The 27,056-nt window shown below is 41.2% G+C and overlaps 1 protein-coding gene across 1 annotated transcript in view; it reads left to right on the plus strand.

The window, feature by feature from the left end:
• MYO16 (myosin XVI) overlaps positions 1 to 27,056 on the plus strand; it is a 474,546-nt gene that overhangs the window by 427,654 nt on the left and 19,836 nt on the right. The window contains exons 32-33 of the mRNA XM_077807065.1: positions 12,173 to 12,331; positions 18,175 to 18,266. Coding sequence (XP_077663191.1) covers positions 12,173 to 12,331; positions 18,175 to 18,266 — 251 coding nt within the window. The remainder of the gene's footprint in view (positions 1 to 12,172; positions 12,332 to 18,174; positions 18,267 to 27,056) is intronic.

Here is a 27,056-nt window from a genome sequence, read left to right on the forward strand (position 1 = left end):
TGTTCCCTGACCTCCAGTGTTTCTCTTTTAATCTGTAGAAGGTCTTGAAGAAACCAACAGAGAGAGGTAACAGATTATTGTGATTTGGGAATTTTAGACAGTGTTATGCTTTTTTTTTCCTTTTTGGGTCATGCACAGTTATCAAGGCATCATTCCCAGAAAAAATTAGGCCATTGTAGCCTAATAGCAGAATTGAATTGAATTTTCTCTTGTCACATTTACACAACATATTTGCATATTCCTAACTTTAAAGGATGCGGGCTGTCTTGTTTAATAGCCTCTATGGAAGGGCAATGGTGATGGGTGTAGGAAGAACTTTCCTTACCTGCTGTGTCAAGCAGTGTCTATCACAGATAAAATATTTCACTTCTGAGATTACTGAAAGGTTAGTGTGAACATTCTTGTTGGTAATGCTCAATAGATGCAATAGTCAAAGAAAACAAACTCCTAAAGGGTGTGTGTAAATGCTCCCAAAGCAAATTGATTTTGAAATTTGAGTGAATGCTCTGAGTATTTTTGCAGAATTTCTCAGCTCCGTATTAAAATACCTGTACATTTGTATGGTATTCCACATTCAAATTTACCTAATTCCAGTCACATACTTAGGTCAACATTTTTAAAAGTGATTTTGATTATGAGTGCATCAATTTTTGGTTGCCCAACTAGAGGAACCTTTAAATGCCCTGATTTCTAGAGGGTGGGTACTCAGACCTTGGTCCGCTCCTGAAGTCTTCACCCCCTCCTCCAGTTTGTCACTAGATGTCAGGGGAGAGCTCATTTAGACCCGCTTATATCATTAAACTTGCATGCCTAGGATTAAACATATGCATAAGTCATTGCAGGATTGGGGCTTTAGAGATTTTCTATAATTATTGTCTCAAGACGAAGAAGTTAAGGGGGGAGGGCTGCACAATCTTTTCTAATCACTTTTTAAATTGTCCATTCCAAGTTAGTTTCATTCAGTTCCTCATGTTTCATATAACACTTAACCTTTCTTAAGTTTCTCTCTGTTTTGAATTATGTTGTCTCCCTTAACTCCCACATCCATTCTACGGCAGGAGCACAATAACTAAGCTGTACCTCCACACCACGGTGTATCGCAAGCCGATAAACTGTAATAACATTCAACATGTAACATTGAATTCAGGTGGCAATCTACAAGCCTGTTATTTTCATAGGAAAGTGAAACTAACAGCCTGGAGTACTGTTCCATCCCTATTGCTGGATTCTGGAAATCACCTTGTAACTGAGAAGCATGAGATTGGAATCTTTAAAATGTAAACAACATATTTTCAGATAATCAATAATGTAAATGGCATATGGAGGTAAACTTGAATCCAAGATGCAGATCCAGTGAATGCATTGTTCAGGAGTCATACACTTGTTGATCGTAGCAGAGGTGCATTGATGTCACCTGCCCAGCAACATGGGGGAGGAGAGAACAAGTAAAGAAAAATTAACTGAAACAAGCTGTCATTTGTGGCAGCAACATCAGAAAGTCCTAACATATAAAATGCATATATTTAGTAATAAAAATGGCATGACTTCATTGCTAAGGGATTAAAGTTATTGTAGCGCCATTATTAGCTTGATCAGGACACGAAGGAGAATGAAACAGTGAAACAGATTTAAAGTGGCAGGCCACAACTTTATTAACTTTTAAGTTTCTTTTTGCAGGAGGGCATGCTAGGTATTTACTTGAGCCTACAATGGTGTTAAGTGGTCTTGTGCCATATAATTAGTCCTGGGCAGAGAATGATCATTCTGTTTTGTGGAGAATTTTGAGATTTCAAAATTTGTTTTAATTTTGATTTGAAATTAAATCTCTACATTTTGAGATTCTCCATAAAACAAAAATTATGAGGGGAGGGGAATTTGTTTCTGAGTCATTGAAATGTTTTTGTTAGAAATGTTTATGAAACATTTCTATCAGAAATATTGAACAAAGTGTTTTAACCCTTTTTGACCCAGAACAGGAAGTCCACTAGTAGGCATTTTCTACATAAGTTTCAATAAAAAAGAATAGGAGTACTTGTGGCACCTTAGAGATTAACAAATTTATTAGAGCATAAGCTTTCGTGGGCTACAGCCCACTTCATCGGATGCATAGAATGGAACATATAGTAAGAAGATATAGATAGACAGATAGATAGATAGGTAGATAGATAGATAGATAGATATAGATAGATATACTGTGATACAGGATGGCCAGAGGGCAGCAGGAGAGTGTTAGAAGGGAGCCTTATTCCTTGTAGAGGGAAGAAAGTTTGCTATAGATTAATTAAAGCACCTGAAGTCAATTAGAGCACCTGAAGCCAGTCACTGCTAGTTCAAGCGGTTTACCGCTATCCTTAGGGCCCCTGGGCTGGAATCCAGAGTAGAGGGCAGGCCCGGGTCCCTCCCTCTCCACTCCCCTCCACTAGGAGGCTAGTGGGGCAGTTAATACCCCAGTTCAGGGGCGAGAAACGGTGCCCTGAACCCTGCCCAAGAAGAGAAAGCGTGAGACCCGTCCAAGTAGTGCCGGCAATTTGCCACAATACATTCAGAGAAGGTGGAAGTTGCCATACAAACTGTAAGAGGCTAATTAATTAAGATGAGCTATTATCAGCAGGAAAAAAAAGACTTTTGTAGTGATAATCAAAATGACCATTTAGACAGTTGACAAGAAGGTGTGAGGATACTTAACATGGGGAAATAGATTCAATATGTGTAATGACCCAGCCACTCCCAGTCTCTGTTCAAACCCGAGTTAATAGTATCTAGTTTGCATATTAATTAAAGCTCAGCAGTTTCTTGATGGAGTCTGTTTTTGAAGCTTTTCTGTTGCAAAAAACTCTCCCCTCCCCTCCCTCCCCCCCGCCGCCCCATAACACTTCACTGTAGTCTGAGTGATGTTGCTGTACTTAGCTGATGAAATCATGGAAAGCATTGATGGTGTTGTCCTCTACTCTGTAGTAGACCCCGGTGCCTGCTTGCTTTTCTCCTGAGATAACCTCTTGCAGCATGTTTGCTCTGTGATGTGTCGATGTGAGTGACTCAGCATTTCTGATGTCCCCAGCATTTTCAGGTCATGGCTCCAACTGTCCCTACATCCGAAGAGTTGCCAGATGGCACTGGTACTGTCTGCAACATCAACTTTGAAATGTTGCCAAACTCGGGAGGATGTATATTTAATGTGTTTTCCAGGAGGGGTTGGAAGATTGTATTTGCATGGGCTGGAGGACAGTTCCTTCTGAGAGAAATGCAGTACACCAAAACCATATCCAGCAGAGATGGGAGAATGTGACCATCCCCCCTATCTAGGAGCTATGATTAACAAACTCCATCCTTTCCAGAACTGAAGTAGTAGTGGGGAAAACTTTTTTAGAAGGAGCTGATGGTGTCCAGGCAGTAGCTTGCTGAGGGATCAGTCTCTGGATCAGAATTTGGAGTAACTGATGCTGTGCTAATCACAGCTTCCTCCTCCTTACTATTATCATTGTCTCCTGCCCCCTGACTGATCGATTGTGCACCAAGGAAATATTGCTCTCTCGAGGGGCGGCCAAAGTGGTGCCTGCTGATTATGATTCTTTATGGCCTAGTTCCCCTTCCTTCACTTCCTGGTGTTCATGCTACTAAGCTTCTGCAGCTGCTTCTCCAATGAGCAAGCCAGACGTGGTCTTTCTTTTGCTCACCCTAAACTGCTCCATGGAAGAACGCTGTTTCTTCACTACCTCACTCTGCAGTCTGGTAGTCTCACTGACAGAGCTATGAAATGGGGACTCTGGGAGGGATGGTGCAGGCTCATTGCTGCTTGTCCTAGGAGTAGCAATGGGATTTTCTCCCCTCAGATAATTGCTTTAAAGTCCCTCCTTACAACTTGCAGAATAGGCAGTAGGGGGGCAGTCAGGCTTCATGAGGTGAAATAAATCAATTAATCATTAATCAGCAGTGGCAGCTGCGAGGTTGAAGCAGACAGTACCTGCTGATATGCTGGGGAAATCCTGTCCTGACAGTCCTCAGCCTGCTACGTTTCTTTCAGAGAGAATAAGATGTATCAGTCTGCCTGCAGCTTCAAACAGACAAAGATATAAGCATGAGACTAAGTCTTCCTCTAAATCCACTTCAAAGAAGTTGGATTCAGTTGTGAGCAAGCCCATCAACTCAGTTCATGAGGACTTAGTATGTCCTAAATCCCAGAGGCATGACAAGAAAGACCATAAGCATTGGGCTCCATCAGTACCAGACCGTGTTCCATTGGTGCTGTCATCTCCGGCTCCTCTAAAACCCAGGGATCCATCGGCATTGATGAAGTTCAATCCCGTCAACTTGGAGTAGCTCCCTCCTCACTGGATCCCGTGGCTCAAACAAGCAGAACCCCTCCCACAACAGGGAGATTTGAATCCATTGCTATCTCACAGGACATTTGCAGTCTCCTGGATCTGGACCCCTCCTCCATTGGGTCTCTCTATTTCCAGGGAACTAACATCACTTCTGAGGGAATTGACCACTGGAAGGAATTTATCACCTATCCCATACACAGAATATACTTTCCTTCCAATGGCACTGACAGTACTTCCCCTACCACCACCCAAAAGACCTGCACTGGTTTGAGAGCAAATTCTGCATCATCTGTCTTGAAGTTGCTGGTACCCCATGCCATGGGGGCCCCCCATGACCATCTGTTGACTCCTCGCACTAGACCTATTATTAACTCCTCCTATTGGCCCTATTATATTGGGGAACTGGGGACTAGTACCCCCCTGCAGAGTCAATCCGATCTACCAGGGAGTCACCCCTTGCCTCCTCTTTAAGGGGATGCTCAGATCTGTCCCTGGATCCAGCAGAAGAGGAGGAGGAACATTACGCTCCTGATCCAGTGGTTCTGCTGGAACCAGCAAGGCTGCCAGCATCATCCCCAGACAAAGCAGTGACTTCTACGTACCCCCGCATCCTTGATGACTTCAGGCAGTTTCAGGACTTGCTCCACAGAATTGCTGGAGAACTTCAGATTCCTCTCAAGAAGATCCAGGACTCCCAGCACAATTTTTTAGAATCATCCCAACACCTGAACACAACAGAATAGCTCTCCCCATTAATGAAGCCATACTGGAGCCAGCTAGGACAGTTTGGCACACCCTTGTCACCCATGCTCTCACCCCGAAAAGGGTGGAGAAATGCTATTACATGCCAGCCAAAGGAGTGGAATAGGAAGTTTCTCACCCAACTCCCAACTCACTGGCGGTCTATGCAGCTTCTGAATGTGCTTGACCACAAGATTCCTGGTCTACTCCTATCAATAAAGAGGGCAAATGCCTGGATATGGTGGGGAGAAAGGTCTTCTCATCACCTAGCCTCCAGTTCAGGATAGCCAATTAACACACGCTAATGGCTAAATATGATTTCCTGAGCTATGTCTATTTTGCAGAGTTTACTGACAGCCTTCAGCAGCAGAACAGAGCTCATTTTCAAGCTCTGATAGACAAAGGCAAACTGATAGCCAGGACTGCTCTACAGTCTGCAGGTAATGCTGCTGATACTTCCTCTAGAGCTATGGCTACCGCCATCGTCCTGCACAGGGAATCATGGCTCCATGCGTCAGGGTCCCTAGGGAGATCCAGAATAACATTGAGGACCAACCCTTTGATGAATCACACCTCTTGAACCAGAAGACAGATGAGTCCATCCATGCCCTTAAGGACTCCAGGGCTATCCTCCACTCGCTGGGGATATATATGCCTGTCGCTAAGAGTAAATTCCACTGCCCATCAGTCAGCTCTAGACATATGGCTCAGCAGTTTTTTACATCAGAGGCCCTATGAACCACCACAGAAGAGACAGAGATTCAAAAGTCCTGCTTCCCTATACTTTCTGCAAAAGGCTCTGCATCCCAACCTCAGTCCCTGGCTTGACATTATTCAGGATTTGCATCAGGTGTATTTTGGTCTGAGAAGCCTTAAAGATCTTCACTATTTCATACAGGCTAATATGTTCACTTCTGGCAGTTGGCCCCACTGAGCCTCTCATTGCACTGGACACCAGCCACAAGTTGCAGTGAAATTACGTTTATAAATTTACAACTTTAACATTTCTGTCATTACACCTTCCTAGCCCGAAAATGGGCCTCCAGAAAGCTAAGGCAAACAAAAACAAACCACTACTTGACACCTTGTCAATCTTGCCCTGAGGGGGAACAGTTTCCCAAACTGGAAACACAGTTCAAAGAACAACTCCAATCTAGGGCAGGGCAGCAACAGCAGCAGGATGGCTGCTGCATTCCTGTGAGAGATTTATATTCAGCAAAGGGCTGGAACCATTTGAATTAATCTTCTTTCCCCCTGGAGCATGGCCAATGCATAATTTCCATGTACATTCTGGGAGGAGGAAGGCTGTGAAAGAGACAATCTTGACCCTTCCTTTCCCCCTCCTCCTCCCAGGAATCAGGTTGCTTTTCCCTTAGCTGGTCTCATCAAATATCCTTCCCACTGAAACATGGGACAGAGTAGGGCCTTTTAATATCAGCATTAAATGATATTTTTGTTAGAGAGCGAACTTCTGCCTCCAGTGTCAAGCATTTCACCATTATATGTTCAATATTCTCCATGTCTTTACTTAGCTCAACCACAGCCATACTTATTCTTTAGCAGTTTTCTTCTTGGGTTACATTATTTTGTTAATATTTTCAAGGTCAGATAAAAATGGCAGTAAGATGGCTCCTTACTCTACAGCTTACTGTACTGTGTTTCAGTAGGCCATGATGATCTTGGCACATAAGGAAACAATGCTCTTCAAGTATCAAATTGCTATATATACTCCAATATATGTCGAGAGAGAGAGAGAGAGAGAGAGAAGGTTTTAGTGGGTAGCCATTACTCCACAGGGTTGAAAGATGAAATGACTTTTGGCTGTTATGGCTGACAGGGCCACGCAGGTGCTTGGGGCAGCATTCAGAATGGGGCAGCAGTCCGTGTCCCGCGGCAGCACTTCGGCGACAGCTCCACTTCTCTTCCCGCCACGGCGGCTTTTGGGCAGCAGCTCCACCACTGTTGCGGCAGCGGCAATTCGGCGGCAACTGCTTGGGACGGCAAAATTGGTAGAGCCGCCCCTGGTGGCTGAATCTGCAGACTGAAAGCATTACTGGACTTTGGCCATTTTCTATGAAAAGGAAACAGTTTTCAGTATAAACTACTAATCACATTTATTTGAATAGTTCTTTTCTTTTTTTTTAAATGATGTTAGTCTTTCTTGACCTTCTCCACCTGAGGGCAGGTCTACATTAGAAGTGCTACATTGGCGCAGCTGCATCGGTGCAGCTATACTGCTGTAGCGCGTCTGGTGAAGGTGCTCTGTGCCAACAGCAGAGTCCTCTCCCATCAGCACAATTACTCCACCTCCGTGGGAGGTGGTAGCTATGTCAGCAGGAGCGCATCTCCCGCCGACATGGAGCCAGTTTGGACTTAAGTGGTAGTATAGACCTGCCCTCAGAGGCAGATTTTTCTTTTTTTTCTGAGCTGTGGCAGTGGGTACTGAAAGGTTCTGCCTAATGACCCATATTACAGCTCTCATAGCACTTTGGCGACACTGCACCAATCATGCAGAGGAAGTATGAACCTGACCCAAAAACAATTGAAGTCAATGGGAGCCTTCGATTGTTTTCACTGGGCTTTTGATCAGCCTGTAAAAGAGCTCTGAACTCAAGAACCACTGCCATGGAAAGATAAACAATTGGAAAGGGCAGGTGAGTTATGGGAAGGAAGGCAGCAGTATGTTTTTAAAGAGAGCGCTAGAGGGAGGAATGGGCAGTCAGTCCACGAGAGAGTAGTTCTGCAGGAAAGATATGGATTCAGAAATAGAAAAACACAGTCAATTAGCTAAGACATGAGCATGTGAATCTTGCTAGCATAATGATATTCTGTGGAAATCCCCATACATGTTGACACTTACAGTTGAGCTAAATTCTGGTTTTGAGTTTATTTAAGTAAGAGAGCAGACTTAATTTGTTTTCCCACTTAATTACCATATAATCTTTCAATATGTGTCAATATACATCTTGTGTCTGCAGGCCAATTGGGCCCGTAGGTTCTGTTCATCCATTTTCCGTGAAGGATGTGTGATTAGCTATGTAAGCTGATGGTAACAATATTAATTTAAGTATGTGTCTACTCATAAAACAAATATAGAGTTTGGAAATTTACATCTGTGCTCATGCAAAGAGAGTAAATGGTTTATAACAGAATATTTTGAATATTTACAGCTCAACTAAAATAGGGAAATCTTTTCTTTGTCAAAGAGAGAAGGATCATTTAGCCCCCTGGTGTTTTGACTCATAGGAATTCACATTAAAAAGGAAAGAAAAGAAGCAGTAGTAGTTAATCATTTCCATGATTGGCATATACAAACTTTTTTTCCCCAATATGAGAGCGAGTGACTTTATTACACTCTTTGTCTCATGATTATGTCATGAGCTCCAAATGTCATCTCTTCCAGGAACTCTGAATATAACGGGTGAAGGGGGAATTCATGAGTTGACTCTACTGTGTATCGTATTTGTTACATTTGAAAAAATACTCCAGTGGTTTACAAACATACAGAGTGTGATAATGTTTCTGACTCTCCACCATGCCACAAGTAAGGGCCAAATTGTGCCCCAATTTACAACCCATTCAATCTCTTTGACTTTAGTGAGATTTTGCCAGGTGTAAGTCAGGGCAGAATTTGACCATGAGAGTTGAACACTCAGTCATATTCCTGGCAAAGTCTAATAATGTTCAAAATATTCTTATTCAACATAGAACCTGGGAAGTTTTTCTTTTAAAATCTTCTACTCTTGAAGCCTCTGATCCTGCCTGCCTGCCATAAACTGCCTATTGGCATGCTTTCACCCCACACTTCTTCCTAACTGGCTTCTCCCAATATCAGTGTCAATATCACTCTTCATTAAGCTTTTGTTTATTAGTTATCAAGTTAAGATGTTGCCAGTCTCTGTTTCAGTGTACTTATGGTGAGAGCAACAGAGTGAGTTTGAACAAACAGCCAACACTCAATAGTGCTGACTAGCATAGTGACAGCTGTAGAAGCCATATATATTTTTTATTCTTTTCTCTTAAAAAAAAAAAAATGTTGACGTTTTTAGATAGTTGACAGAGGTGGAGGAATGGTGCACAAGTATGGTTGTGTCAGGGATACCTGACAGAGGAAAGTTGATAGTAATATATATAGAAAGTAGTTTCCAAATTACTGTAGGAATGTATCAAGATGTTGTGAAGTTAAAGTGAGTTTCAACCTAATATTTAATTGTGCATGATGTGCAGTATACCCATCTCAAGATGCCACTACACAGTGCAACCGCTTATGTAATAGATGTATTTTGAAAAAAAAAAAGACACCTATTTGTTATGCTATCCATAGAATGACCTTATTGAGAAAACTCACCTTATTTCACAGAGCAGGAAATAAGTCAACAATATATGTCCAATATTTATGCACTATAGCTATTCACTGTAGGGTTTTATTTCCATTACTAGCAATCAGCCAATATACTTGGTGGTGTTTTTTCTATTGGATCACTGGACCCTACTACTGAGAACTAATATGAACTTGAGAAGCAAGGAAGATGTATACATGTATAAAATAAACAGAAGTTCATTTATATAACCCAGACTTCTGTGAGGTAAAATCTAGGTTTGCTTCCCCTCACCTAGGCTTGCAGTAGAGAAGACAGAACTACTTCAGATACCAATGTGGTTCTCACTAGCTATGTCTACACTTACAGCAGTGTGTAGAATACAGACACCTAGCATGGGTATAAATAACAGGGTAGACGGTGAGGCATTGCTTAGTGAGCAGAGTAAAGACATGTTAGAATCTTAGGGTATAAACCCTACGTGGCTCTCTACATGCCCTCTGGAAAAAAAAAATTTGCAAAATAGGTATACAAAAATCCATTGTCAACTTGAATTTCTCATATGAATTGCAGCTGTTGGGGCACTCATTAAATCTTCTGGGTATCAAGAAAAATAAGGACCCCATTCAACCTCTTTCTACTTTCTATGTAATAGGAGGCATAGTAATTATGTAGGTGGTTTATGGTGATCTATAGCAGAATCGGCAACCTTTGGCACGCAGGCCATCAGGGTAAGCCCCCTGGCGGGCTGGACTTGTTTGTTTACTTACTGTGTCCACGGGTTCGGCCGATCGCAGCTCCCACTGGCCACTCCAGGCCAATGGGGGCTGCAGGAAGTGGTACAGGCCGAGGGATCTGCTAGCCACTGCTTCCCACAGCCCCCATTGGCCTGGAGCAGCGAACCACAGCCAGTGGGAGCTGCGAGTAGCTGAACCTGTGGACGCAGCAGGTAAACAAACCAGCCCGGCCCACCATAGGGCTTACCCTGGCGAGCCAGGTGCCAAAGGTGGCCAATTCCTGATCTATAGGCGACTGTATTGACTATTGACAGCTAAAGATTTGTGGAGTTTCTTTTTCAGACAAATTTTATATAAGCTATAATATGTAGCTGTACTTTACAGCCAACCTGCTACTACCAAGGCTAAGTCAAGTATTTACTTCACATTCTTTAATGTTCTACTGTATGCAAGTCAGAATCTGCTGAGGCTCTAGCTCTTTTTCCTAAATCATCTAATATGGGAGAGTGCCGGAGACATATCTGATGAACAGAGAGTTACCTTAATTTCAGTTTTCCTTACATTTGCATAGGGGTTCAATGTGCACATGTGTTATAGACATAATTTGTCTTTTGGGGAGAAATGAAAGTATCTGTGGGAAGGCATGGATCCATACCCCAGGGCTTTAGAATTATGTTTATCTGTCAGAGCCAGGCTGTCTTATGGACCTAGCTGGAGATCAGTCCGGGTGGGGCTCAAGCTGTAAAGAGGCTGTGTCGCTTTGGGATTTGACTTGATGAGGAGGAGGACAAGGAGGCTTATGAGGTTACACTTTAACTGTGTACACTTATTTTGCTCCCTGGTGATGGCGGTTGTTATTATAGTAGCATCTAAAGGACCAAATCCAAGATCAGTACAATGCCACTGCACAAGCCCATAGTAGGACGTAGTCCCTGCCCTGAGGAGCTTACAGTCTAAATATACAAGACAGTGAGACAAGGAAATGTAACTATTCTTATCCTCACTTTACAGAGGGAACTAAAGCACAGATGGATTAAATGACTTGCTTATAAGCACGTAAAATGTTTGTGGCAGCAGTTGAACCCAATTATCTTAAGTTCCCGTCCAGTGCATTGACATTATTTCAAGGCAGTACCTATGTTTGTTTCTGCAGACCGTAGTGGAAAAAGCAGAATGATAAAGATGAGACACCTGATTCTCCACTGCCTTGCACCAGCTACCATCATCCACATTAGGACAGCAAGGCTACCGTTCTGATCTGGTAGTACTTGTACCTCCTTTGCACAGTTGTCAATGGCTACAAAAGGTGCTAGGCAGTGGAGCCTTATATCCAGGATGTGAGACATTAGAATGATATTAGAGGGACAGATTCAGAACTATGTCTGTGACAGTTTTGTGTCTACTTTTTTAAGATGCTGGACTTCTGTGCATTTTTCTTGGTTATCTTAGGAGGAAGAATTCTTAAAGAACTGTCATGGCAGAAAACGGGTATTTGCCATTTGTTTGGCTTTGTGTAAAAGGTCACTGAAATTCTCCCCCTGGGAGAAGGTGAGAGAAAGACGAAACCACATGTGATAGTTGTTAGTCACCTCACTTAATGCACTAGTGTAATATACTGAGATAGTGCAGTAGTAAGGACAGTATAAGAACCTATGTAGAATAGAGTTGAATCTAAAATATAGGCAGTATGTTTGCCACGAACTTTCAGAGCAAGAGATTATCATGCATTGTAGAAGGAGGAAAGCTTGTGTTTGATTTTGTAAACTGATATTTTCATGAAAAGAAACAGCACAAATGAAACCCAGTTAATTCTTCGCTATTATAAACTTTAGATTGTATTTGATTATTGTCTTTGCCTGAAAAATCACTAATAGAAACCCCTTTCTATTATTTCATCAGTTTTCTAGTGGGTTTAGGGTTTACTTAACATTCATGTTAAAATGCAATTTGATTAGTTGATACCAGGTTAGTGTGTGTTTGTGTGTGTGTGTGTGTGTAAGAGAGAGAAATACACTATTCAGTGAAAAGCTGACCGGCTGTTTATTTATATCAGGTGTTGAAACTAATATGAACTTGACAAGCAGAGAAGATCCCAACACATCAGAAATTGGATCAGAAACCCAAGATAAAAATGCAAACAACCATGGAACTGAATCGTCTAATCCACTGTCCACTTCCGTAACTGCTGAAAATGGAAATTCAGTCTCAAATGGTAAGCAGTTTTTAATCTGAAAAACATTCTAACATAAAATTGCTGAAGTGGTTTTCTGAATGAGCTTTTTAAGATATAGTCAAACTCTAGAACGTTTTGAGTTGCAAAATATCAATCAAAAACTGGCTTAACTTGGTATTTATGACTTGGTAAGCCTGTCTTCAATAATAACTGAGTGTGAATGACACAGAATTGCCTTTGTTGAGGAATTTGTAGTTAGCTCACTAGCTCATATGCGTGGCGTGGGCAACTGAGAATTGAGATTTCTGCTCTTCTAATCAATGTAAAGTGGATTGAAAATGGAAAACATACTCTTCTCTTGGTACAGGTTTTCCTGCTAATTAAAGCTGAGTAACGTGTGGTTGTAAGTGGCACTGAAGAAACAATACAAATTTACAAGCACCTAGGCAGTGACAGCCAGGTCCTGCAAGGCACTAATTGCCCAAAACCCATTCATTTTAATCTATTTAGGACTTGTCTACACACAAAAGTTGTACCTGATAGTTAAATCAGTACAACACCCTTAGTGTAGACACAGTTATATCATGATAAAGGTGCTCATACCAGTATAGCCCATTCCCGTATGGAAAGGAGAACATACTATACCACTGTAGGGCACGTCTATGCCAGTATAACTATCCACACTGGAAGTTGTATCAGTATAAATATTTCAGGGGAAAAATCACACCCTGAGCCAAAATAGTTATACTGGTACAAAATCTATGTGTGGACTGGGCTTTAGATTCTTATCCATCTAGGGTTTTAGTAGTATTTTCTAATGGCCTGAAGGGATTGTAGAGGTCAGCACTTTACAGGATTGAGCCCTAAATCCCCAGATCTTTTAAATGGGCTTTTAATTTTGCTTACTATTGACAGTTAAGAAATGAAGTCACATCTTATATATTAAATGTACATGTCTGAATAGTTTATAAAGGGTTAATAAATTATTAAAAATTTCTCTAGTAAATGATTAATCAGTTGTTATAGTTTGCCTGTAACCATTTATAATGTCTATTGATGGGCTATAACCATCAATAACCCATACACTACTCACATTGATAACATGCTTATAACATCTATTAATAATTTATCAACCTTTTAAAATTATTAATAAATAGAACCTTAATATATAGTGTGACCAGAAAAGTGTAATGATTAGAGCGAATTGGGAATTTTCCAACCGTTTTGTTCATTCAAAAATGCTGATTTGCTGAAACTGAAATTTTTTGCAAAACAGATCAATTTTGACAGAATGTTAATCAGGAGAGATGTGGAAGCTCCAAGCTCTAGAGCAGGAACAAGAGCATGGGTCTCCCACATCCTATGTGAGTACCCTAACCCCTAATTCACAGAGTCAATCTCTAGCATTCTGGTCCAACTAATATTTGATTATATATACAAGGTGGAACAGCTCCAGCAGAAGAGAATGAGAGAGAGACCCATCCCACTAGAGAATAGCCTGTTGCTTATGAAACTTACCTGGGAGGTGGGAGACGCATATTTAAATCTCTGCTCTGAATCAGTGATGAGTGCCCAAGTTATTGGCTATTACAGGGTGGGATGGGTGGGTCTCTCTGTCTGATTTTTTTATGAAAAAAATGGAAAGGTTTCAGTTTCTTTCCATAAACTGGAATGAAACCAAATTCCAAAACCTTATTTTATTTTTTTTACAAAACAGAATTCTTATTTTCCAGCCATAATGATGGTTACATCAGTTAACAAATTGAAAAACCTCTGGAACACTTTGGAAGAAGGATTAAAGGAATCCATGATTCCAAAGATGATCTATTTAAAAAAAAAAAATGTAGAAAAGTCCTTCAGTTATGACAGCTTAGCTTCTTCAGTGTTTTAAAGTCTGTCTTTTCTTGGGTGTCTTTGGAGAATGATGACATTTGAGAATATGCCCATAAGAATTATCCCATTTTAAAATATGGACTTACTTTTTTCTTTTACTGCTCACCAAACTCTGCTACCTTTGTGGAATATAAGGCGTAAAATGCATTATTAAATATATGATATTTAGACTATAAATAAAAACTACCAAGTACTGAGATGTACCAGCACTCTGATTTCCATAGTTAGAAGTAGAAATCCAGGTGAATACATTACTCATTTAATCAAATACTGAAGCAATTTCTTAAATAAAATCTTGTCCTTTGCTGTCATGAAGAGTGAAGTGACCGTACCACTCCTCTGACGCATGTAGTGTAATAAAAGAAATTTAAAGTTATTATACTCAAAAGACTAATCATTTTGCAAGACTTTAATCTTACTTATGAAGGAATCCTATGAATTTCTTAGAAAACCATTACTAAGCAGCTAAAAAGTTGACTGGCACAACCTCCTAACAGACGACTGCTGTATCACATTCAGAAGCTAAGTTGAATTAGTATGGAATTTTAATGGAAGTTTTTCATTTTTATATATTGTAATCCCCTTCCTTCTTAGTTTGCCTTCCTTCAGTGTTTGCAGTATCAGCATGGAACAGCAGAGTACCACAACAGAACTGTGACATTTCCTAAAGCACTAACCCTCCAGACCTACGTTCTTAGTTTAACAGGAAGAATCACATAAATGTTTCTCAACACAGACAATAAGCAGAAATTCCATCTTGCACTTCATGGCCTACAGCTGAAAGGTGCCAGGTCCTAATAATAAAAAAAACAGAGTTCATGGAAGAAAGTGCTCAAGTACTGAAGAGTGGGCTAATATATCCAGGATCTTGATAGACTTCAGTGTATGGACTTGATAGACTCTCAGTGTATGGAAATTTACTGTTCATCCCTTCCAAATATTAATTAAAATGTGGTAGAAGAGAGCTGGGAATAACAAATTAAGAAAAATGATTAATTATAACCACTATGAAATAAACTGACTATACTGGGTGGGACATTCAGGTGTTTTTGTGAACTCGGGAGACAAATCCCCAAACTATGTTGCAGTCAGCCCCACCCTAGGAAGAGGCCCCTCTGATGGCTTGTCTTCGCTGGAGAGCTAACTCAAGTTATAACACAAGGGTCACCCCTAATTCAAGTCCTAGCCACACACAAAACACATTAACTCGAGTTCCGTGGTGTTGTTAATTCAAGTTGGCTGTCTCATCAGGCAGTGTAGGCTAGCATTCAAATTAGCACAGTTCATAAGCTGCTGACACAACCACTCTGTGCTGCTATCATAGGTTGAAGTGTTATTTTGCAGTGTGGCCACTCTTGAGGTAGGCTAGCTTGAGAGAAATTAACTCAAGTGTAGATAAGTCGAGTTAACTCTGCAGTGAAGACATAACCTAAGCTAAACAAGAGCTAGGCATGTCAAGTATTAATTTCCAACCAGGATTCAGTGGCAGCTCCAGAGGTTGCTTATTTAGGCCTGATCTACACTTAAAGGATTTGCCAACATAGCTGTGAGATTAGGAGTGTGAAAAAAAAACACATTTCTAACCGACATAACTATGCTAGCAAAAGCCCTACTGTAAACTCATTTATATCAGCAAAGATGTCTTTTTGCCAGAATAGTTTATTTTGTTCAGGGAACTGATAAAAGCTATTTTGCTGCTATAAGCTGCATCTCCGCTAGGAGGGTTTACCAGTACTGCTGTAAGAAAAAAACCTTTCCTGTGGAGACAAGGCCTTAGAATCAATGCCATATGACAGGGGGTCTCTACCTTTCTTTGAGTCACACTCTCTCCTAACCTTTTTTTTTCCCTTGAAACGTCCTCTCCAAAATGGGACTTCCCAATGTAATCTAGATGAACAGGAGCCCTTAATATATTCATTCCAATAAAGGGAATTCTACTTTAAATAAATCATACCTTTGATCCTGCTGTCTAACTGTGAACAGGCTTGGAAAAGCACATACTTTTAAAAGCACATACTTTAATATCTATAATGTTTTCGGAGCAGTATTTCTCAATTTCATCATTGAAGAGTGCTAATGAGCATTGCAACTGTGCATACCAGCTCACAACACTACTTGCTGGAATTTAGCCCAGGCACCCGTCCAACACAAAAGAGAGGTGACTGAGCCAAATTTGAATCAGTGGCATTGTGACCTCGTGAGTGAGTGAGAAGGCTCGCTGCACTGCCCGAGAAAGTTTGATGTGACCCCCACTTTCTCCCGGTTGAGAAACACTGGCATAGAAGAAAGCTGTGTTGAGAGAGAAAAGAGAGCTGTACTAACCAGAAAACTAGAGCAAGGAAGTCTCAGGAAATATAGGAGCCAACCTGTATGGATAGACTTCTGGGTTTCATATTTTTGAATTTAGTGCCTGTCAAAGTGTTTGGAAGGAGACAAATACGGATGCTTTTGTAAAGCTGGTGTTAATTTGGGTTAACCCTGAGGCTCCTCAATAAAATCCAACCCAGAGACCATGATTTGTGCTCAGACCTGAGCCTCTGGTTTAAGCAACTTTTGTTCTAATGGTTGTGTCCCTGCTAAACTGATGTTTCCAACTTTGTGCTGAATTAAGCAAAGGTCTTATTCAGTGCACAGCTGTGGTGTCCTAATATTTACCCAAGTGTATGTAAAGGAAACCTTTCAGAATGTAATCTACAACTCCATTAATCTTTCCAAACTCCACCAGCTCTCTGCTTTCCATGTCCATGCTGACGTACTTCTTTGAACTTCAGTGTACATGGAAACTGTGCTTATTTGATAAGACATCTTATCTAAGTACCTTACACAGAAATAAACAGATGAATCACTGATGCCTGGGACTTAGATCAAGGCTATCCTTTAACAGTGTCCTAATGTGTAAGATATACTACAATATTCTTTTCAAAAAACCATTAGTGGCTAAGAAAATATTTTTAGTTCATTTTGATGATGTTCTTGAATCACACCAGTATTTTACATTAGCTCTTACAGTGCCCACTCGAAATAGCATTATACATTATTAAAAGAATGTGGATGATTCTTTAATCATATATGCTGAGATAAATCAGGAATAACTCCCCTTAAATCACTGAAGAGCCATCAGTATAGAACTGGTGTCAGATCAATATAGATTGTAGAATATTAGCTATTTTTTAAAAAAAAATTCTGATAATTTATCAATTACCTCTGTTTCACGAAAATTAATATCCACATACAGAAGAGTTGTTTTTTATCTGTTTAAAAAATCACCTCTGGTGATTGGGCAAGTAGGAGTTTGCAAGACAGAATGGTTCCCGGGCCATTTACACAAGCAAAACACTCAATGTATTACAAGTTCTCATTTTAGTTTATGCTTTATTACATTTTGGACCTCTGATTATTTCTCTAAAGATACCATGCCTTTTATATACAATACACAAAAATTTGCGAAGAGTGCAGTGTACAAACATAATTTAGAGCTTGATTCTGGAGGAAAGGATGTTCTTATGGTGAAGACACTGGACTGGGGCTCAGGAGATCAAGGTGCTAAGCCCAGCTCTTCCACAGACTTCCTACATGATCTTGGAAAATTCATTTAGAGCCAGGTCTTGGCCCTCTGCTCTGTCCCCTTTGCACTGTTCCAGGGGCACAAAGGGGATGGGAAATTGTTCTGAAAGGGAACCAGGGATTCCTCTGACATAGGGAGAATCCCTGGCTGGTGTAAAAGCAGCATAATCTATATTGTAAGCTTTTCCAGCATCATTGTTCTCTCTGTAAAGTAGCACATACACCAACAGTATTGTTTGTAGCTGATAAGTTATAACAACAATTTATCTCTTGGAAAATTTCAGTAAGCCTGGGTATAGTAATATGTCATCATATTTGTGTCTTTTATACTCATTTAGTAAAAAATGTCAAGTGTTTTCAATCTCTGGCTGAAAGTCTGGCACTATATGAATGTCAGTCTATAAGTTAGTATTATTCTGCTTTAGGTTTACTGGAGGAAAATGAATATTCAAGACTGTCAGCCAACACTACAGCAAGCTCATCAAATCAAAGGCACAGGGAGAGCCACACTAGTCAGGTAAATATTTTAAAGATGGTCTAATATACACTGCTGAAATGAATAAGAATGCTCACAGAGACTGCATACTGAAAGCATTCCCTATTCACATGTTTGTGTTGGCTTTGAAAAATACAGGTTTCCCTTAAATTATTCTCTTTATATTAAGCCAAATACAATTATGAGTATACTTTTCAAGTTTTTTCATTGCAGAGATGATCTTCCTGGAGGTTTCTAATGCCACAATTCAAAGTTTATATCACTTTAAATTGCTGGTTTGTGAGGGTATAATTTTCAGGAAGACAATCTGACTCAGCAACCTGGGGGAAAGAGGACACTGATCTCTCCCAAGATACTCACTGTTGCACCAGAAAGACCTGAATAATAATCAGCTTCATAAGACAAAATGAATAATTATATAGTCTCTTCATGCAACAGTATTGAAGTCACTGAAAATATCATTAGGTACAAAAGGAGTATAAATATTGCACATTAGTTACTTTAATATTTGTGTTTAATTAACAGAATTTAATATAAAGTATTACCAACATAAAATTAACTTTAAAGTACATTAAGTAAAACAAATGTGGGGGAAGAATGGTGAACTTGGAGTAATGTATTTTCTTCATTATTTTCTTCAGTATTTTATACAAAACCTGAAACACTTTGCATTCCAGTTATTCAATTCTATTCAGGCATTAGGCCTTCAAGCCATTATTTTTACCTTACTTAACAGATAGAATTAGTATTTCCATTTGTAAGCCTCATATGTTTCATCCTGTCTTTTAAAAAAAAAATAGAATTGTGAGCCATGTTTTATCTGAGACTGTAAAAATCTTGCTGTAACTGCCAAATGAAGTCCAAGGGGAATATATGTTAGAGCAGAGAGGAATTTCCTCATTAGTAAGATCTGATTAGACGATGCAATTTTCAAAATGTTGTACTAAAAGGTAAGGGATATGCTTTCTCTAAATGTATAAGATTTTTATTGTTAGTTTGTTTTTTATTTTTGGCAATCCAAAACAACTGTGTGAAATCCTGGCTCTACAGTCAATGGGAGTTTTGTCCATGAGTTCAATGGGCCCAGCATGTCTGGCAGGTGGAGCCCCCCTAGGAGAGGCTAGCCCCCAGCTCTGCCTCTTCCCCCGCCCACCCCACAATCCAGAGCCCTAAGACCACTTGCCCCTCCCCTGCAGCTAAAGCCACGAATCCCCACTTGCTCGAAGGACCCCCGCGCTGGCCAGAGGCCTGAGTGCCCCCCCGCCCTTGCTCAGAAGAGTTTTGGGCCAGCCGAAGCCCCGAACCTTCTCCCCCCCGCCACCGACCCAGCCAATGAGCCGCGGCCATTTGGCCCACTGCCGCCAGTGTAAGCCCCCTGGCGGGCCAGGCTGGTTTGTTTTCCTGTCGTATCTGCAGGTTTGGCTGATCACAGCTCCCACTGGATGCAGTTCACCGTTCCAGGCCAATGGGGGCTGCAGGAAGTGGTGCGGGCCGAGGGATGTGCTGGCCACCCTTCCCGCAGCCCTCATTGGCCTGGAACGGTGAACCGCAGCCATTGGGAGCTGTGATCAGCCGAACCTGCGGACACGACAGGTAAACAAACAGGCCCAGTTCACCAGGAGGCTTACCCTGGCGGGCCGCAGGCCAAAGAGTGCCAATCCCTACACTATATGATCACAGCCAGCTGCCGGATAACATAGCAACAGAGTGGGAAATGCTCAGTTCTGTGCTCTCAGGGTAGCCGCCAACCTCACCGTCAGCCATCGGTATTTCTCAAGTCTCCCCCTTACTGTCACAGTAAAAATCATAACAAAAGGAAAAAAGACAGGAGGCCAGCCTGCTGCCTGTCTGCTTTTCTCTCTTCCTCGCCCCTTGACCAGCTGCCACCCCATTTGGCTGAGCGATTGTCCTCATGCCCTTGGCCAGAGTATTTCCCTTTGTGACGCTGAAACGTGCCCCAACGTGCAGACCTTGAAGCTGGGCCCAGTGGCAGAAGGCGATGTAGAGGCTTTCGCTAGGGCATGCAGGCAGGGGTGGCCTTGCTGGCTATTTGTCGCTTTGGGGGTGAAAATCAGCACTGTGGGGTGTGAACAGAAGTTGCCATAGAAGGAGGAGGTGAGGAATGTGCTGGCTGGGCAAAGCATTTCTTTCTCCCCATTCAGAAGGCATCGCCTTCCCCATCGGGGAATCGAAGTCCTGTCTCCCGCGTGACAGGCGGTGATACTCATCACTATAGTGGCAAGGAATGGGGCGGGGCAGGACAAGGCATGACACTGCTATGTCTGGCTTACACCACACCATGGGCTCCACCGGGCAACAACACCCCTTGCTCTCTTCTCCTTCCTAAAGGCTTTGGCCTGTCCCTCCTCACATGCGGTTGCCCATCTCACTGTGGTCCAAAGAAGTTTTTGATATGCCCTATGCAGGTTCCAGGGCCACTGAGGCAGTGCTACTCAGCTTCCTGGGTCCATCAGTAACCTCCCTGTAGTCTAGAGAGACTACTGATGAACCCAGGAAGTTGAATAGCACATACTGCCTCCTCAGCCGCCCTGGAACCTGCATGGGGCATAATAAAGCAAAAACTGGCCCCCCGCAAATCCCGCAACCAGAGGTCCGGTGGCAGCGCCAGGGGAGGGCAAGCCTCTCCTGGCCTATTTTACCCGCTGCCCCTGGGGGCCAGGATTTCACGCTTAGTATCACAGTCAGTCTTGAAAAACAACAGGTTCTGCCAGGCCCTACATAGGTATGCAATCTGGGTGGTCTAAAGATCCTCATTCTTTTCTATTCCCAGTGCAAAGGCTCTGGCAATCGCAGTATTTAGTCTCAGAGCGCAAAAACTATGGCATGCTGGCACTCAAAAACAACATTAGCCTCTCCAAAAGTATTGCTTAGGCCCTATCGTCCCCCGCCCTGAGCAACCACCAGAGTTGCTCTGGTACAGGTGGCCACATACCTTGCACCCTATAATAAGGTTGTGCAGTAGCCACAATCTCCAGAGCTTCACAATGTATTGTAGTTGCTTGAGGAACAAAGCCACAGATTTTCAAAGGTATTTAGGCACCTAACTCCCCTTAATTCCAGTGGGATTTAGGCACAGAAATACCTTTGCAGATCTGGGCCAAAGATTGCAGTATGCCGCCACATTGCCTACAGCAGAAGTCTGTGCCTTACAGGTATAACCAATTCCAAAAAAGAAAAGAGATAACCGAAATCAAGATTCTCATCTTTTTAAAAAAATCAGAAGAAAACTTTCTTCTTACAGCAGAATATCTCCAGAAACCATATATGCTGATTTGTCAATAGGAAGTAAATTCTTGAGTGGTTATTCCAGATTTTACTTCTCTCTTTCCCATTCCTTAGTTGGCATTCCTGAAGATTTATGTAAGATAAATTCACAAGGGCATATACTTGTAATGAACACAGATATCATTTTTAGAGCAGCGTCGACCCCTGCACACTAGGCCATCTCTTTGTAAAAGCTTTGTTATTTGTTCATGTAACAGTACAGAAATCACCGTAAATATCAGTTGTTACAAAAGGAGAGTAAATGTTGCACCGTGGTCACTTTGAAATTATTGTTTAATTTATGCTACTTCATGTAAAGTGGTTAAGGAATGTAAGGTAATGTTGCTGAAGTGCACTTCCTATAAACAAAAACACTAAAAATCAAGGAACTCACCGGTTAATGCAATGCTTACATCCACACCAAACACAAATGCCTTGCCACCCAAATATCATAAACTTGAACACACTCACCGAAGTCTTGTCTCCAAAATAAATTCCATTTCATGTTCTCAAAACTCATACCTACAAGTGCAATCTTAAATACAACTTCAGTAAGATGAAGATATCTTACCTCTACCACAGAAAGTGGGCTTGCATTTTATGCTTTTCCAATAGAATCTGCTCTAATGAATACATGCATCCCAAAATGTCGCTACAGTTTTGCTACCAAGAAAAGAACTCCTGAAAGAAATCTGTGTTCATTTTTCTCAGCAGAGAGATGAGAAAATTCACATTGTGAAAAGCATTCCTCATTATGAGTACGCTATGAAATGTATTTGACAATGATTTGTTTTAATTACAATTGGCATTTCTTAGCACACTGCTGGTGACATTAGCAATATGAGAGCCTAGGGTAAGTCATTTTACCACGCTTCACTTCATTAGCCTCACTTTATCACTTAACAGCAATTCTTTTACAGACATGTAATCAGACAAAGATTGTTGCACAGATCTGTAAAGATCCTAATTGCTATATAGGAAGAGGCATACATGGGACTGAAACAGAGTCTTGGCAGATGCTCTGTCACTTCAGCTAAAGGAAACTGATTCATTAGCCTGCGGGGTCTTTTTATACTTACGCTTTTTTAAATCTCGTACTGAGAATTGCTTCTAGAGGTGAGAAGAGTTAATTTCACTTATGTCACACAATCTCATGACTCTGATATATCACAGATGAAGTTATAGTAATGTGGCTCATGGTACATTCTACACTCAGTGCAACAAAAACACACATATACACACATTAAAGAGCAAATTTCAAGTCCTTTTACAGGAGCATAACATGTAAAGCACCAGAGGCTTTTAATTTTAAATAATAATGAAGTTTTCATATAATTCAGAATTAGCACCAAATATCCCATAAAATTAAAATCAGTTACTCAGATGATTATCCCTAGTGCTGGTTGACAATTTTTGACAAAAACTGTTTTAATTGAACAATAGGGTTTTGACAATAATTTCATTTTCATCCAAATATTTTGGATTTTGTCAAAAATTTAAAATGAAAAATTTTGACAGGCCATTTCACATTTAAGAATTGTCAGAAAAATCCCACTTTCTCTCTCTCTCACACACACTGGAAAAGAGGGAGAAAATTTAAAAATAGGAGAGTGGAAAGAAAATGAATTTCACCAAAAGAAAATGAATTTCAAAGTGAAATTTTGTTTCAAAATGTTTTATCAAAAATGAATTTTCTTCAAAAGAAATGAAAAATATTTCTTTAAAAAAACCTCACAAAACATACTTACCTTTTTTCAGCCAGCACTAATTACTTTACTTTACAGTACTAGTTACCTTTACTGCCCTTTTACAGTTCTGTGACTGCATGGTCATAAGTTTCCAGGTTCAGTAGAATATATACATAGCAAGTGGATGCCAGATAGAAACAAATGGCTCGTGCCTTTGCACTGGGTCTGGTGCGGTAGCATTAATCTCATCCTTCTTGCATCCCTAAACAATATGGTGGGCTGGATTGGGTGTCATAGATCTAAGGATCAGTGGTCCAAAGGAGAGGCCAGTAACAGACTGGTGAGAAGGTGTTCCATGTGGGTGAATCTACTCAGATACTACATCTTTTAAAAAAATATGTGTTAATGCACAACGATGAGGATTTTTTCCCTAATTGAGGATTCAAGATTCCATTTAGTCTAATCTTTTATTTAATAGAAAAGCTTTCTAGCCCATTCTGTTGCAAAGATAAGCTTTCAAAATATAAACTAAAGCTATACAGTAAAGCTACTCTTGAAGGAAATGATTTTTTTCATTATGTCCAAGTCTGCCATTCCAACAAAAGTTTTCCTGTGCTCAAGCTCATCAGAAGAGGGGATCAGATCTGTCAGTCACAGAAGAGAGATCTGCCTCTCCCTTCTAGGTAAACCCCTAATTTCCTTCTGGGAAAAAACCTAATTTGTTCTGCCTCTTGGCAGCTTCAACATGCAATCTCCAGTCACTGCTGTTTTGAGACAGAGCACTGGAATCTCTTCCTTTCTCAGACTTAACTCAAAATTTCTTTTATCTTAACCTATTCTCCTTTTCAAGTGAATTCTTGGTAGATATTTTGGGCCTTTCAGTGGTGCGTGGCTCCACAGTATAGAGCTCCCATCCTACTCGAGGCACCTTGGCAAGGGGCACAGAAGCTCTCCAAAATGGAGGAGAAAGCCAAAAGATGCTTCCTCTTCTCAGTTACCTTACAGCCTTATTTAGATGGGAAATACTGCTGCCTCTGCGATAACATACTCTGAGGGACCAGCCCTGCACAGAGCAGCATCATGATCGGGGTGTCCAAGGTGAGATTTATGTATTCTTTTCAGTTTAGTGACATTCCAGGAACTGATCCCAAAGCACAGTTATTGAAAAGTTAACATTATTAAGCACAGGGAATCTAAGAAACAAACATTCAAAGTGGGAGAGCTTCAACAGGAGAGTCCCCCCATAAAATGTTGGCTGGGTTTTTGGATATAAGGAGTCCACTGCTGCCTCCTGCTCCATGAATGATACCTAAGTTCCCCTGTGAATCTAGCTCAGAAAACCAAAACACTTAGTTCTGATGACGTCAAAATGGTTCATTTTAATATTTCCGAATGTCTTTCACTTCATTCAAAACAATTAGCCAAAATCGACACAATGTCACAAAATGTTTCATTCAACCTAGATCTGCATTTTTCTGTACACACAAAACAAAAAAAGTTTCATCCAGAAAGTTTTGCCAAGTACTACCAGGCACCCTGCATTAAAATGAAGGTGGGCTGGCCTTTCTGATTTTTTTCCCTATACAATTGTGAATTGTTTGTCTGTATTTTTAATATAATTGTTATTACCATTTTCTACCCTGATCTGTGGCTTGGGAGATGAAGAGAAAGAGACACAGTGGAGAGGAAAGAGCAGGCTGGCTAAAAGTTTCCATAAAAAGCGGCATGGACAGTCTGTAAAGTAGATGAGGGGAACAACTTGGAGATAAAGAACAGATGGAAAGTGATGGGCAGGGCAAAAGCAGTGGGGAAATAACTGTGAGGATAAGCTGGGAACCAAACAATGGATGATTCAAACAAGGTGGCTTGTAGCAAGGACAAAAAGACTGAGAAGGAAGGCAAAGAAGAGAGGCGGGAAGAGATGTGGGGATATGGATAAGAAGATTAGGAAAGAAGAAAAGGAGGAAGAGAGACAGAGCAAGAATAATAAAAAAGAGATCAAGAAGAGAAAACAAAGGGGAGATTAAAATGACAGAAAAGGGAAATGATATAGGGATAAACGAGAAAATAAGGAGACTGGAGGAGAGAGACAATGAAATCGAATCAGTAAGATGTTTCACATAACTCTGAGGTGAGTACATTATTTTATTTATTCATGCCTTTGTATTTTTGGTATATCTCCCTGGAAGACAAATGGGATTTGAAAGAATTTTATAATGTACCTAAGATGCATATATTTATAATGACAGGTTTCAGAGTAACAGCCGTGTTAGTCTGTATTCGCAAAAAGAAAAGGAGTACTTGTGGCACCTTAGAGACTAACGAATTTATTTGAGCATGAGCTTTCGTGAGCTACAGCTCACTTCATCGGATGCATACTGTGGAAACTGCAGAAGACATTATATACACAGAGACCATGAAACAATACCTCCTCCCACCCCACTCTCCTGCTGGTAATAGCTTATCTAAAGTGATCATCAAATTGGGCCACACACACACACAAACTCACTCTCCTGCTGGTAATAGCTCATCCAAAGTGACCACTCTCCCTACAATGTGCATGATAATCAAGGTGGGCCATTTCCAGGACAAATCCAGGTTTTCTCACCCCCCCCCCCACACACACACAAACTCACTCTCCTGCTGGCAATAGCTCATCCAAACTGACCACTCTCCTTACAATGTGCATGATAATCAAGGTGGGCCATTTCCAGCATAAATCCAAGTTTAACCAGAACGTCGGGGGGGGGGGTAGAAAAAAACAAGGGGAAATAGGCTACCTTGCACAATGACTTAGCCACTCCCAGTCTCTATTTAAGCCTAAATTAATAGTATCCAATTTGCAAATGAATTCCAATTCAGCAGTTTCTCGCTGGAGTCTGGATTTGAAGTTTTTTTGTTGTAAGATAGCGACCTTCATGTCTGTGATTGCGTGACCAGAGAGATTAAAGTGTTCTCCGACTGGTTTATGAATGTTATAATTCTTGACATCTGATTTGTGTCCATTTATTCTTTTACGTAGAGACTGTCCAGTTTGACCAATGTACATGGCAGAGGGGCATTGCTGGCACATGATGGCATATATCACATTGGTGGATGTGCAGGTGAACGAGCCTCTGATAGTGTGGCTGATGTTATTAGGCCCTTTGATGGTGTCTCCTGAATAGATATGTGGGCGCAGTTGGCAACGGGCTTTGTTGCAAGGATAGATTCCTGGGTTAGTGGTTCTGTTGTGTGGTATGTGGTTGTTGGTGAGTATTTGCTTCAGGTTGGGGGGCTGTCTCTAGGCAAGGACTGGCCTGTCTCCCAAGATTTGTGAGACTGTTGGGTCATCCTTCAGAATAGGTTGTAGATCCTTAATAATGCATTGGAGGGGTTTTAGTTGGGGGCTGAAGGTGACGGCTAGTGGCGTTCTGTTATTTTCTTTGTTAGGCCTGTCCTGTAGTAGGTGACTTCTGGGAACTCTTCTGGCTCTATCAATCTGTTTCTTCACTTCCGCAGGTGGGTATTGTAGTTGTAAGAATGCTTGATAGAGATCTTGTAGGTGTTTGTCTCTGTCTGAGGGGTTGGAGCAAATGCAGTTGTATCGCAGAGCTTGGCTGTAGACGATGGATCGTGTGGTGTGGTCAGGGTGAAAGCTGGAGGCATGTAGGTAGGAATAGCGGTCAGTAGGTTTCCGGTATAGGGTGGTGTTTATGTGACCATCGTTTATTAGCACTGTAGAGTCCATGAAGTGGATCTCTTGTGTGGACTGGACCAGGCTGAGGTTGATGGTGGGATGGAAATTGTTGAAATCATGGTGGAATTCCTCAAGGGCTTCTTTTCCATGGGTCCAGAT

The sequence above is a fragment of the Eretmochelys imbricata genome, chromosome 1 (genome assembly GCF_965152235.1).
Source record: "Eretmochelys imbricata isolate rEreImb1 chromosome 1, rEreImb1.hap1, whole genome shotgun sequence".
In the NCBI taxonomy this organism is placed as follows: Eukaryota; Metazoa; Chordata; order Testudines; family Cheloniidae; genus Eretmochelys; species Eretmochelys imbricata.